The sequence below is a fragment of the Ptychodera flava genome, chromosome 15 (genome assembly GCF_041260155.1).
Source record: "Ptychodera flava strain L36383 chromosome 15, AS_Pfla_20210202, whole genome shotgun sequence".
Classification (NCBI taxonomy): domain Eukaryota; kingdom Metazoa; phylum Hemichordata; class Enteropneusta; family Ptychoderidae; genus Ptychodera; species Ptychodera flava.
In genome coordinates this window covers 39,892,908-39,908,655 of record NC_091942.1, presented here as the reverse complement: position 1 = coordinate 39,908,655, position 15,748 = coordinate 39,892,908, and the positions used below count along the sequence as shown (strand labels likewise).

At 36.3% G+C, this 15,748-nt stretch overlaps 1 protein-coding gene across 1 annotated transcript in view; it reads right to left on the bottom strand.

Annotated features, from left to right (window-relative positions):
* The window catches only part of LOC139152170 (fibropellin-1-like), a 108,982-nt gene that overhangs the window by 69,726 nt on the left and 23,508 nt on the right, over positions 1-15,748 (bottom strand). The window contains exons 15-18 of the mRNA XM_070725291.1: positions 10,793-10,906; positions 8,331-8,444; positions 6,502-6,615; positions 4,205-4,318 (exon numbers count right to left, since the gene is read on the bottom strand). Of these exons, the coding sequence (XP_070581392.1) occupies positions 4,205-4,318; positions 6,502-6,615; positions 8,331-8,444; positions 10,793-10,906 (456 nt within the window). The remainder of the gene's footprint in view (positions 1-4,204; positions 4,319-6,501; positions 6,616-8,330; positions 8,445-10,792; positions 10,907-15,748) is intronic.

Below are 15,748 nucleotides of genomic sequence, written 5' to 3'. Positions count from 1 at the left end.
GGTCTCATGTCAAATAATCTAAAAAGTATTCTTTTCCACCTGTTATTAATATTTCTTGCAGAGGAAACTGTAAACTCTCACACCATTTTTTTTCTTTTTTTCATATGAAATATGAGGGTACTATTAAATGCATCCTTACAGTATTTCACAGAGTATGACGTCATTTTTATGTATGCAGTTAATACATTTTTCAAAAGTAAGCAGGCTTTGGGGCATCATTCTAACACTTTTTAGTTTTCTTTGAACTGGAATCATCAAAAATGTCACTCTGACATCATACAGCCTGATCATACATCAGTCGAAAGTTTATTACTTCTACACTTCAAGAAAATTGATGATGTGGAGCTGCCAAGTGGGGCCATACCCCCTAATTTGCATAATTCACACGGATACCCAATTAGCATAAATGTGATATAATATTAAAAATTTATAGTTAACTTCTCTAAACATACTTTTAAACTATCGAGTGATATATCAAATGAAAGGTATTTAAATTTATTATACTGAAATATTTTCATATTTATATTGAAAAAAATATAATAACAATATTTTAAAAATTTTAACACATATAGCCACATCATACAGCCACATCATATGTCATTTGAAAGTTTATTATCTCTACTTGAAGAAAATTGACAACTTTGAGCTATCAAGTAAGGCCGTACCCTTTAACCCTTTGCACCCTGACCCCCTGGTACTCTATGACATCATCGGACATTTATGTCCAAGCCGGGTTCAAAGGGTTAATTACACGGGTAAGCAATTTGAATAAATGGGATATAAAATCAGAACATTCATTGTTAACTATAGTGATATATCAAATGAATGGTATTTGCATGTAAAACACAAAATTGATATCAAACGATATATTTAGTGATTTCACTCAGAAATATTTGGTTTCTATTGAAAAAAATATTTTCCCCTTTTGAATTTCTACAAAAGTATCAATGCAACCACAAGCATTATGATGTGAAAAAAGTGCATACTATGGAACATCAGTGGAGAACAAACAGCTTAAATGAGTTCTGAAAATGATTCCTTTTTTGTTTAATGTATGCTTTAAAACATATGAACACCTCTTCTTGTTTCCAATATTATCCAATACCGGTGTCTAGCTTTTATAGGTCAGAGGCTGTTTCTCAAAACATGCCTTTTGTTTGGAGTATAATATAGCCATTCACAGCATATCAGCATATGGAAACTTACATACACTATATATGTTCATACATTCAATGTGTGACCGTACTCTCTGTGCCAAAGTTCAGAGATTGCCATAAAGCCATTATGGTGATAACCGGGAGGGCACATTGTATACATTTTGTGTATTTCGCTCACTGCTTTAATAGTAGTTAGAGCACTCTGAGATTGTTGGGCAGCCTCTTGCATAATATAAGGGGCGTTCACTGTTGGCACTATGCTTCGCTCATGGTACGTATTGCCGTTAGAGCACTCTGGTGAGTCCATATTTTCAATCCTCAACAATGTGTAACCGTACTCTCTGTGCCCAAGTTCAGAGGTTGCCATAAAGCCATTATGGTGATAACCGGGAGGGCACATTGTATACATTTTGTGTATATATATATATATATATATATATATATATATATATATATATATATATATATATATATATATATATATATATATATATATATATATATATATATATATATATATATATATATATATATTATATATATATATATATAGATATATTGATTTTAACATATATGGTAAATGATTTGAATGCCAACATTATTTCGTAAAGACGTGTTAGGAAAATATCACCAATTACTATCAAGTACAAACATACACTCAAGAAAGATCCACATGAACGACATTTGTAGTTGTTGAAAAGTGACTCTTTAGTCAAAACAATGTGTCAGAGTACGCTGCAATCAAAGTAATGTCATGATTCATGATCCCAATCATTCATGGCAATACAGTGTCACTCATTTTGAGTAAATCTAGTAATTTTAGAAATTCATCATCCTCTTCTTCACCAGCATTGTCATGAGTAAAAGAGTTGCCACAGTTATCGCTGCCTTGGCAGGAACAAAGGTCTGTGCAGGGAAGATCAATTTGACAGCAGACACAATTGGTGACATGTAATAAGAAACAGCAACTCCACACATCGTTCATATCTTAGTTGTTTGAAGATTGCCCATGATATTGTGTATATTGTAACTGTATGTTATCTTTGGCTGTTTTATGTAAAGTGTTGATTTGCCATGGCGAGATGTACCCTGATCTTGTTTCCTGCCCTATGGGGTGACAAGACTAATGGGACACTGCAATCCTTTGATGCTACCTTTCAAGAACAGAGTTGTCTTCATCCGTCTCTAAAAATTTATTTTCGATTGGTGAAATGTATGCACTGATTGAATGATTGTACGTGTTACCAATCAAGTTGCTTCACTGAAGTTCAGTTTGTTCAAGTAGGGAAGCTAGAATGTCAAATGTTCAGCCAGGCTGTGTTTGTGTATGTTCATTTTGAATTTGAGATGTGGCTGTTGTAGGTTTTATGAAGTTTGGCATAATCATAATGCTTATATTTCTGTTTCTGACGTATTCGATTAAACTACGCGAACAAATAATGGTGAGGGGCGGAGAAATTCAGGGTGGAGTTGAAAATTTTGGGAGATTGTAGAGGGGCACTTGAAAATTTATGATCTGCATATAGGGGACCTGAAATGTTTTGGTTCCCTTTTCCTTTTTACGTTTCCAAGGTTTTGAAAGTAATTCAATGAAAATTTAATAACATAAAATGTCATCTGACTGTTCAAAAAGTTAGTAATAATTAAACAAGATGTAGAATCGTTTTTCTCGCATTTCATTACTTTTATCTCGAAAATATCTTGTATTTTGTATTGTCTTGTTGTTGCATGATTGTTCTAATGTATCGAATGTTTCGCGTTTAACAAGGCCCTTGAATGTTGCCGTTTGGTTGCATGAACTGGAATGTATCTGTTGGTTGTGTGTGTGTTCTGAAGTCGAGAATGTTCTCTTTGTTGCACTAATGACCTTTATAGATAATGAGGTTTAATGAGATGATTTCTTGAGAACAGCTTTCAAAAATTTGAAATTAGGATGCATTTTTTATGTTTGATATTAAGCTCGTGTTAAGTTCCAATGAAAATCATACATCGTCTCTGAATCTCAGTCAGAGCGATATTTGTTCTGTGTATTGCTGAATTATTCTCATTTTGTCTCTTGAAATGTAATGTCAAGAATTTCTGCACCTGTTTGCAAGTAAAAAAGTTCACTTCACTGTTATGCCACAATTTGGTTCATCATATTGCAAGCAACATTGAATCTTCACATCACAAAGCGTTGTGCCAATCATTAATTACATGCAAGTTTTATATGGATAAGGGTTCTAGACAGGCAGGAAATTCTCACATAAACACGATACTGTTAACTGGTTAAGTGTATTTGTTATGGTTGCATGTCATTGGGGTACACCGTACACTGTTTACAGCCCGGGTGACGATCTAGAGTCTGCCTGGTGGCATTCCTGAGGTTCCATTGGACTTTGACCACAGTCTGCTTTTTTGTCAAGCTGTACTGACTGTACTTAGTCTGTAGTAATAGAGTCTTTTCTGTGAACTTGAATCTTTATACTGCTAAATGAATATACACCATGGCATGGAACCTGCACATGGCTGCAGAATTGCATGGCAAGGCAGATCAACAACTGAGAGACGTTGATGCTGAAGACCCCCAGCTTATTGTTTTTTAACATGCCCATCAAAGGAAATTTTAATCCCAACTTTTATGGAAAAGACTGTTTCCATGATCCAACTCACTTCAGCTGTACGGACTCCGCAGTAACTTTATGGAAACGTACACATTTTTGATACATTTTACACAAATAAAAACCCACTTGCATACAAAGTTTATGGCAAAATACTCCCCAAGAAGTAAAAAAATTTACCGCAATGCAACAGAACATCGGAAAACTGAGAACTATAGAGAATATGGTAGAATGTAGTGAATGAACGTTAACAATTTCGAGTCACCAGCCTGGCGATTGCTTTGACCGTCTGAGTCGCCAATGAGTCAATCACTTCGCCATTTTGCCATCTGACAAGCGGTAGCCCAAACACTGCTATAATGTACATAGTTTTCTGTCATTATGACTTTGTCGCACTCTACAATTACAAAACTGTTGACAGAGACCCATATGATACTTGGTACTTACCCAGATCACATCTGACCCCTGCAAAGCCAGGTCTGCATACACATTGATACTGATTAATTCCATCAATGCATGTACCACCATTCATACAAGGAAAACTGGCGCACTCATTGATATCTATGGAGGAACAAAAATTGAATGATAACATAATAAGATATAAAAGATACAGTAGGCTAAGCTTACATGATATAAATTAAGTAATATTGCTGTACGGTTTAAATAATGGCTGACTCTCCAATGTCTCTTTGGACTGATATAGCATTATTAGGATAAATTGAAAACAAAAGAAAATCTTCAAGACTTACATGTAAATTTGCATTTTGGGAGATGTTATAATTCAGACACTCACAGAATTTGTGTGGCTCACATTACAAGATTTTGAAACTTGCAACAACTTTAATTTGAGGACGACAAGCATGGATAGTGCAAATCTCATTTTGCTCTATGACAGCAGACTGTCACCGTGGACGTATTTCTTCTAACAAGTAGATTACATTTACTTCAATTAACATAGGATACTAACAGATCGGTAGTTGGAAGAGAAACCATTGTTTCATCAAAGGAAATATCATTGCAAAGTTCAATGATAACAATGCTGAATACAAAGCTTTTTTCCCATGTATTCTGTTAACAAATATTTCTGAGTATTTGAGTACCTAAACACTATCACTTAAACAATAACAAGACAGTTCTAATGTTACATAACAAGTGGTGATCTTTCACTTGGTATATCACATTGAATAAAATCTTTGGTGTCCAAACCTATCCAAGGATACACTGTTGTAGTCAAAGCATAGAAAGTAGTCATAGGCAGAGACGCTGCTGTGACCAACTCAATTTTTCATATCACCAACCTAAAATTGCTTTTCATTTCTAAGAATGGACAAAGAATTACTTGTAGCTGGTTGTACAGTATGTCATAACTCACACATTAACTGTACTATTAGGTTGCAGCAGTCAAGATCACCTCGCTGATCATGAAAGACTCTCCTAATCACGTTATATCACTCTATTTCAACAGGTCACAAGACTAAGTCTTAGTGCCAATCATGATAATCAAATGACAGGAGAGGTGTAATAATACAATATTCTACGTTCATCTATTTTAAATCAAATTAAAAAATATTTTAACCTTATTAATAACACTTTTGGATGATTCTGATAAATTACAGGGTCAAATTGTTCCACTTGTAAAATGATCAAAACAAGTGCAATTTCAGTTTGGGAAATGGAATGTAATTGTAATTTTGATGAAAGTAAACTGTGGACGTTAGCTAAGAAAATCACTCCAGAAACAAAATTACACTCATTTCATTGGAAATTTATGATACGCAGAGTGCCAAATGCTATGAAGTTATTTCAATGGAAGATTAGAAATTCTCCTTTGTGTGATTCATGTAAAGTGTGGGATACATATAAACATAGATATTGGGATTGTATAGTTGCTAAGAATATATGGAAATATGTTGAAAATATCTTGGAAAAAGTATTGGGTTTCAAATTGTTACTGAATTATAAAATAATTGTAGGAGGAATTGAAATGAAAAGGAAAAAAGATAAATTAGTAAACTTGATTATTTTAATAGGAAAATGGGCTATACATAAATACAACACCTGTAATTTGAAGTATTCTATTCCATCTACTGTAGTGATTAAAAGTGAGCTATTACAGAGAGCTCAAGCACAAAATTTCAAGCTTTTACGCGATGTAATATGTTAAATATTTCATTTCATACACTGTAAGTTAGGATGTCTTTTTCTTTTGATGTGTAGTGAAAAATTATTGAAGTTGAATAAATATGTAAATAAAAAAAAAAATAAATTACAGGGTCAAATTGTTCCTTTTGGCTAAGATCATGTGTATTATTTTATCAACTTAATTCTAGCTGGCACTGTCATTTATTATTCATTGACTATCTGTATATGGTATAACCTTTTCACCACCATGGTTTGGCCCAATTTATTGTTTTCACTGGAAAAGGTGAACTGTAACAGGGGAATATGCTGAGAGGATTAAGTCGGATAGAAATATTCCCTTAGAGTGCAATATGCATGAGAGAGGTTGAAAAAGCACTAACATATCATAAAAATTCACCCTGCTCATTAAATGATAAAATCTATGCAATGTCTGGTCAATTCACTAAATTTTCAAAAAAAGGAATTCAAAGTCTGTCCGGAAAAGAATTTTCCATTCTCGCATGTAAAAAATCAAATATATGAAGTAAGGTAATACAATATGTAAATAAAGGTAATTAATTTTCAGTATTGCAATTCTACCCTAAAATTATGATAATACTTACTGGTTTGGCAATTGATACCAGCATAGCCTTGCTGACATGTACAAGTGTATCTATTCTCTAAGTTGTTACATGTTCCACCATTGACACAGGGATTACTGGCACATTCATTCACATCTGAAAGAAATCAAAAGAATAAAAAGTCAGCTGTTTGGAATGCACAACAAGTTGGACGCCACAAATTTAACCATTGAAAATGATAACTTGCATCAAGGGAGCAGTTGATCATCTTAAAGTGGTGTGTGTGCAGATATTGCAAAGTTGTTCATGATTTCTACATAGACAAACACACATTACAGAATTGCGTGGCATTGTAGAACCACTCCATATCAGGTTTGGAAAGGATTTCAGAAAGGCAGGAAGGCATGGCAATGTAAATACATCTCATGATCTATTCTGATTTCTAATTATACATTAGAGATTCCTCAGTGAAGTCTTGCGTGTCTCTCATGCGTAAAAAAATTTACAGATGACATGTAATTTTAATAACTTTGAAAAAAATATGCTTTTAGGTTAATTGGCCAGCTAATGGATGGATGCTCTTGATCAGTATGTCTGAGAACGCCTTTCTTTTTTTGGAGGCAAAAGACAGAATTGAAGCAGGGTGAATGAACTACAGTATATCATATTTTACATATGAATACCAGCAATATTCATGAATAATTCATGAAATAAAATCAATTCTCCATATGATGTGTTGTTTGTATTTTAGGGATGTTGAAGTCTGGCCTTATCTTGATCTGACCCTCTAACTCTATGGTGTCTGTAACATTACATCCACTGCTTTGCATGTGACTTTGGTTTTTTTGACGTGTGCTTGATGATGAATACTGTACAAACTAATGGGTATATTTATTTGGTCTAAGAAACTGCTCTCTTATATTTAACAGAACATCCTGTAAATCATGCTGTAAGTACCGGGGTATGTATGTTGAACATGGGTGTTGCCTTGAAATTGATGTGACCAAAAAGATATTATGAGAGAATCATCAAGTAAAATCATTACATAAAGGAAAAAGGGGGCCCTGAGAAAGGCATGAGTACACAGAGAGATTTCCAGGTTTGCCTGAAATCTTAAATTACTGATGCACAGAAGTTCAGCTGTCTTTTCAAGGACTGACCCATACACATCCTATCATATCAGGTTAGTGCTCTAACATTCTGGTTGCCCATCTTCTAATAAAAAATGTATACTTCAAATGACTTCAAATGTGCTTTTTGACGCTAATGACAACTGTAAACATTGTCTGCTCAGTTTATGTAGTCAGCTAGCAGAAATCAGGTGCAATGTTTTTTCAATTGTCTTTCTCTTGTTTGAGTATTTTCGGTAAGATATGGGAAATAAAATGCATTTTTCATAGATTGGCCTATATGTTCATTTCATATCCTGCCAACATGATTTCACTTTTCTCATTAGCAGTAAATACATATTGAACATCAACCCTAATCTGCCCAGAAATACTAGTTACCAATCTGCCAAGTTAGTAAAAAGTGGTATTCAGCCAAAAATTACTGGTTCTTTCATCTAGTACTTAGCATGGTACATTAATTATGGTACATTTAGTGAGTAAAAGTCATGTTTATAGTATGTCTGTTTTCTGGGCCTTCAAACATTCAAGTCTTTGTTAAAATGTAACATACAGGATATTATGCCTGACTGGTATCCCCTGATGGTGACATATGAATTTTGCAGGATTAGCTTTTGACAGAGACATTTGACAACTAGCTACATACACTGGAGTCTTCAAGATGTTATGTTAACAATGTCACAGTTAAGTAAGGTAAGGTTTAATACTGAAAACCACTTAATCATCTGATCAACATGTTCTTACCAACACCACAGTTCTCGCCTTGCCATCCAGGTCCACAGTTACAACTGAATTGGTTTTGTTCATTGATACATGTTGCACCATTTAAACAAGGTACACTTTCACACTCATCAATATCTGAAGAAAACAAAACAGGAAGGATTTCACAACTATCTAATCATCACAGTGCTTTTGAAAGATCAATTAAGGTAGTATGCACCTTAAAATTAAAAAACTTACACTTTTGTGCAAATTTTCTAAGAAAATTTAAACCATTCATTTTTGAAATCAAGAACACAAATCATTGATCTGATGTAACTCAACCGTTTTCAAGATTTTCACAAAAGAGAATAAAAACTTTTATCTCTTCATAAGCTTTAAATAAGCCTTCACTAATGGTAGACTAAAAAGTTTTGTAAAAGTCTGAGAGTCAGAATATCTGTCCTCAAGGCACGTTCTACCTTAAAGACAAAATCAAGTTTTGCAACAAATCTTGATGTTGCCTTTGAACCTTAATCTGTTACTGTAGCGTAGACTTTTATCTCGAAAAAATCTAATTTCAAAGATAAATTAAGTTATACTGTTAGGGTTCCAATTCATTTGAAGCACTTGAATTTCAGTTAAAGTGTTATCGTATGGTTTAATGATATTACAAATGACAAAATCAAACATAGGCAGATCATCTAAAATTCAATATAAAATGTTTCAGGCTAGCCTGTAACATGTAAATCCAACATAAAATTTCATTGTTGATGATACAATTCTGCCTTGACAGATTGCAAGACTTCTAATCCTTGCACTGGAACAAATAATAATGGACACAAAACAAGTTAAATGTAAATAATTCTCTCCCTTCTATTGTGTATCTTATTTGACTCTACTCTGTATCTGTCCTTTCCATTCCATTCACTATGACTGTCAGACTGATATTAGCTATCTATATCCTTTCCATTCCATTCACTATGACTGTCAGACTGATATTCTATATCCTTTCCATTCCATTCACTATGACTGTCAGACTGATATTAGCTATCTATATCCTTTCCATTCCATTCACTATGACTGTCAGACTGATATTAGCTATCTATATCCTTTCCATTCCATTCACTATGACTGTCAGACTGATATAAGCTATCTATATCCTTTCCAATCCATTCACTATGACTGTCAGACTGATATAAGCTATCTATATCCTTCCATTCCATTCACTATGACTGTCAGACTGATATAAGCTATCTATATCCTTTCCATTCCATTCACTATGACTGTCAGACTGATATTAGCTATCTATATCCTTTCCATTCCATTCACTATGACTGTCAGACTGATATTAGCTATCTATATCCTTTCCATTCCATTCACTATGACTGTCAGACTGATATAAGCTATCTATATCCTTTCCATTCCATTCACTATGACTGTCAGACTGATATTAGCTATCTATATCCTTTCTAATCCATTCACTATGACTGTCAGACTGATATTCTATATCCTTTCCATTCCATTCACTATGACTGTCAGACTGATATTAGCTATCTATATCCTTTCCATTCCATTCACTATGACTGTCAGACTGATATTAGCTATCTATATCCTTTCCATTCCATTCACTATGACTGTCAGACTGATATTAGCCATCTATATCCTTTCCATTCCATTCACTATGACTGTCAGACTGATATTAGCTATCTATATCCTTTCCATTCCATTCACTATGACTGTCAGACTGATATTCTATATCCTTTCCATTCCATTCACTATGACTGTCAGACTGATATTAGCTATCTATATCCTTTCCATTCCATTCACTATGACTGTCAGACTGATATTAGCTATCTATATCCTTTCCATTCCATTCACTATGACTGTCAGACTGATATTAGCTATCTATATCCTTTCCATTCCATTCACTATGACTGTCAGACTGATATTAGCTATCTATATCCTTTCCATTCCATTCACTATGACTGTCAGACTGATATTAGCTATCTACATCCTTTCCATTCCATTCACTATGACTGTCAGACTGATATTAGCTATCTACATCCTTTCCATTCCATTCACTATGACTGTCAGACTGATATTAGCTATCTACATCCTTTCCATTCCATTCACTTTGACTGTCAGACTGATATTAGCAATCTACATCCTTCCATTCCATTCACTATGACTGTCAGACTGATATTAGCAATCTACATCCTTTCCATTCCATTCACTATGACTGTCAGACTGATATTAGCTATCTACATCCTTTCCATTCCATTCACTATGACTGTCAGACTGATATTAGCTATCTATATCCTTTCCATTCCATTCACTATGACTGTCAGACTGATATTAGCTATCTATATCCTTTCTAATCCATTCACTATGACAGTCAGACTGATATTAGCTATGTATATCCTTTCCATTCCATTCACTATGACTGTCAGACTGATATTAGCTCCTCCTACTGCAAGATATGGCAGCTAGTATTCTATACTGACCTCTTTCACAGTTGATACCCTGCCAGCCTGGTAAACATTGACAGCTGTATTGATTTTGTCCATTATGACAGGTACCTCCATTGAGACAAGGATTACTGGCACACTCATCAACATCTGAAAATATAGAAACATTATTCCTAAGAAATAAAATTTACAAGCAAATAGATAACACTATAAATGCATACATTCAAATGGCCGGGGGGGCAGAGAATGGTAGAAATATCAGTGAATTTGATTGATTGTGTTTTGCTAGGTTGATATTAAGTCTGATAAAAGGGAAACCTAAGTCCACCTTTGAATAAAATGCAGTTCAAATTTGCAACATAATTGCACGCGCTGACGACTACGGCGCGACGAAAAGAGAAGTTGAAGTAGACGACATTTATGATAATGAGCTTGGAATTCCATTGGCACGAAAGGGCTCATGGGAGAAGCGTGCGTGACGTCATCGGCGATACAGAAGATTGGAGCTTGAAGCTGGAGGAGTACTGTGAACAGTTCAGCGCATTTGTAAGACAACTATGGAGAGTTCGGACAGCGATATTTCTGACATCTAGTATTACTTTTCCCCGATTGAAATCAAACCATACTAATTTGAACCAAGATATGTAATAATGGGAAAGCATCTCCACACATCGTTCATATTTTGGTTGTTTGCATTCTGTGTATGATTCCGCGGAGGGAGTCACTGTGCGCTTGTACAGACCCCGAACTGGATGGAAGACACAAAGTGACCCTGCAATCCTTAAACGCTATGTTTCTAAAACAGAGTTGTCTTTGTCAGCCGCTCAAAATTAATTTTTGATTACTTTGTGAATGATACAGAATGATTGACTGATTGTATGTGTTACCATGTAAGTCGAGCTTGGCCCGATCTTTTGTTGCGAAATCTCTGATATGTATCGGAAAATATTTATTCGCGATTTGACAATTCTATAGTGTCGTCTATTTTCCGAAGTTGGGGTCGAACTTAGCTGTGACATCGCAGCGGTACTTGTAGCGTGTATCAAACGCGCTCGGGTCATTGGGGGACTGTGGCGATGACCCCAATGACCTGAGCGCATTCGATACACACCGCAAGTACCGCTGCGATATCACAGCTAGGTCGAACTGAGAAAGTCTGACTTATTCAGATCTGTTAAGTGATCAAATCAATATTGGATATTTACCCGCGATTTGAAAAAACAGTATCGTCTATTGTTGTAAAGAATGTATTTCATACAAGACCAGCCAAAACTCCCGATGATATGTCTTATTGGTCCTCTGTCCAAGTCCCGATCGTCAAGTAAAAATGTATTACATGTAAAGAATGTATTTCGTGCAAGGCCCACCCAAACTCCCGATGATATCCATCGGCCCTCTTGACAAAGTCCCGACAGTAGTGTATGAAAGTTCGCGTGTGGACATTTAATGAAAAAATGCTTTCCATGTACAAAGTGTATTTCGTGCATGAATAAATGTGATAAAAAATGTAAAACATGCAGTATTCTTGACTGCCGGCCATGGATGCTATTTTTGAACTTAGAGTCGGACAGAGGTAGTCAGGTGGCCAGATCTTTTAGGTGGTGAAATCTCCGATATACATCGGATATTTACCCACGATTTGACAAAGTATCGTCTAGTATTATAGTTAAAGTCCGAAGTCACCGATATTTATCGGATTAATATCGTTGATTTCGCAGACCCGGCGTGCCAACACCATACAGTGCAAGTAAATCTAGTATCGTTTGGTATCGATATTAGAGTCCCGGCGCAATTGCTGATATTTATCGGGTAAATGTCGGCAATTTCTCAGACCCGGCGTGCCGAGAAACAATAGGCAAGAAGTCATTCCAGTATCTTGTAATATCAATATTACCAGGTATGGTCCTGAAATTGCCTATATTTATCGATATATATTGGTGATTTCACAAAGGGCTGTCGAGATAAGAGAGGCTTTGTGTAGTTTCGTCTTGGGATATTAGGGCCCTGAAATCGAGCCAATATTTATATTTATCTGGTTAAAACCGGCGATAGTAGGCTGACTCAGCATGTCAAGATACAAACCGCATTGTGTAGTATCGTCTTGTATCTGTATCAGAGTCCCGAAATCCCCTATAACACAATCCATGAAAGAAGCAGAACATAACTTTGTATCTTTTACAGATTTTAAATTCCCGCCTGACTTTCTTTAGCCACTGTCTTTGAAAAAGCTGTTCTGTGGGAAGACGGTAAAAATTGACTCTGTTTTGTTCTTCATTGAGTCATTTTTGCACTCAACAGAACAACAGTTAATCATTTTTTATGCTACTGAGCATTAAAAAGTTGTAACGTGCAGAACTGCACTACTACAGCTACAGGTCATAGACTCCAATGCTTTGGTAAGCTAGCACAATCGTTCGTGTATCGTCGATGACGTCACACACGCTCCTCCCATGAGCCCTTTCGCACGCATAGGATTCCAAGCTCATTTTCATAAATGTTGTCTACTTCAACGTCTCTTTTCGTCGCTCCGTAGTCGTCGGCGCGTGCAATTATGTTGCAAATTTGAACTGCATTTTATTCAAGGGTGATTTTGGAAGGGATAAACGGTGAAAGTTGCTGGACTTAGGTTTCCCTTTAAGGGAGGAGGTCATTTTCAAACAGGTGGTACCTCGCGCGGATTCCGGGGTATCCCACTTATCCGTTTACCTTGGTGATTACCGCACCTCAGGTTCCGTGAATATTCATGACGAACTCATTACCGCAGGCTGGAGTTGGGCCATTCACACCTTTATTTCAGTCCCTTTTGCTCTAATGATCGAGGTATCTCTGCTGCATTAAAACATCCGCGGTAAGTCCGCGGGAATTAGAAAGCTGGGAGGGGTGACGGCTGTGCTGCAGTTTATGAAAACCAGCCTGATTTTTTTCCTACTTTGCGCGATAGTTGGAGCGACGTGCTGGTTATTTTTAGACGCAGACGTTCAACACTCATTGAAGGGTCTCAAATTTCAAAACAAAAGATCAAAGGTCAAAGTGGTGAAACTTGTAGCAATATTTTACTGCAATCTCTACATTTTCGCTCAATAAAATGTTAAATAAAATTTTCAATAAAATATTAACTGAAGCAATTCAAGATTTTACAGAACAAGGTAGGTATGCTCCAGGTTTTAAACGTTGAGCAAACAGAAAAATGTGAGTGTTTTACAAAATAACCTCGAAATATTTTTCATTTTCTAATTGGAAATTAGTGTTTTTTTACGTTGTTTGCATTGTAGTTTTCCAAGTATGATTGAGAAATTTAACATACCAGCTAGCGTGACTGCCTTGAAATTTATTTACGGATCTGGTCGAGAGCCATTCAAATAATTTACTGATTCTATGCATTTTGACAAGCTCTGCAAAATGCCGCAGCGGCAAACTGATCAAAATCATGATCGCTCATGCTGTAATGCTGCCAGCTGACTGATATCAACAGTAGACAAACATGTTTAATACGTATCCTTTGCCTATGACAAGTATTTAGCGTCAGTTTTCAGGGTAATGTCATTATTAGGGCAAAATTCGAACGCTGACATGCTCCCGATTCCTACATTTGCGGAATTTATGCCATACAGCTACGATCTGTAGTCTTGCTACGTTTTTACTTTGCAATAAAATGGCTTTCTGATATGTACCACTCAGCATTTTATTTGAATTTTTGCTCAATTTCCGGAGGTTTCAAGCAATTTATACATGTACCGGTATACTGTGAAGGGCTTTTCTGTGTCCGATCTCCCTGAACTTGCATTTGATTTCATCATGTTGAATGACGCTTCACCGTCTATGTAGTGATTTATTTTAGATGTCTTTCTCTGTCTGCTCCTGGTCGTTTCCGAATCCCATGTGCGTTTTTATTAGATTCCCTCGCAAATACGCTCCGATACATATTTATTTTATCTGAAATAGTGACCCAAACACGGCCTTCTGGACTATCTTACGACCAAAGGAAGTGTATTGTTTGAACGCTTCCTCTCGATCAGACATAAGGCAAGCTAAATATTCTGATAACAACGGAACGGGACTTGCTTTAAGTTGATATGTTACGACAAACAAATGACAAATGGTGACGAAATCTGAAATATCAATGAAGGGTCCCGCACAACCACCGCAATATGCTGCCGTTTCGGGTAAAGCCGATGCGTCTCACTGAACAACAATAACTGCCCGGCATGAACAGTTCAGACAATGCAATCGGTGAACTTGTTGCTGTCAGTGTAGTAGTACCGCATCAGCGCAGCGAACGTGTATACTGGGAATCTCTTTCAAGGTCAACCTTGCTTTCCCGACTACAGTCCGAATTATTCCGACGTTCACGTCGGGTATAGCTTACCATTGGACTAACGTAATAGCCGACCATTTCCGAATGAAGCCGACGTTCGTTTCGCTCAAACACGGAAGAGAAAGTCGACGTGTCTTTGGAAAATCGGAAAGAAAGAACCGAAAAAACTCATTCATCAGATCGTACGCTGTTTGACGGACCCACGCATCTGCTAAAAAGGGAGAGTGGCGCACGGGAGTGTGGAAGTCAATAAGTTGCTTTCACACATTTGATATTTGACAACTGTTAACGATGTTATAGGTGTGACTGGCGTTTATCCCGTTTAGAACAAAAAACAAATGAAAGTGTTATATTGCCAAACAATAAATACGCTGAAGAAGACAGGCCACCTGACAACGCGGGGCGGGGAGGCCGGCTGAACGCAAAGATAATAATCATTGTAGGGTTTCATTCATTTATTTCTGAAGAAGGATGCTGAAGCATTCACAGTATTGTGACTGTCATGAAGGCAGTATCCAAAGAGTCGGGGCGTTTAAACAGAATGTAGACTACAAGTAATTAATTGAGACTATTCAACGTATATCGCTACTAAACACTGGCAATGCACTAATGCAGCAGACTTCGTGCGTAGTATTGTAGACATCGGTGATACAAATTAGTGTTGCAGGGTTGAGGAG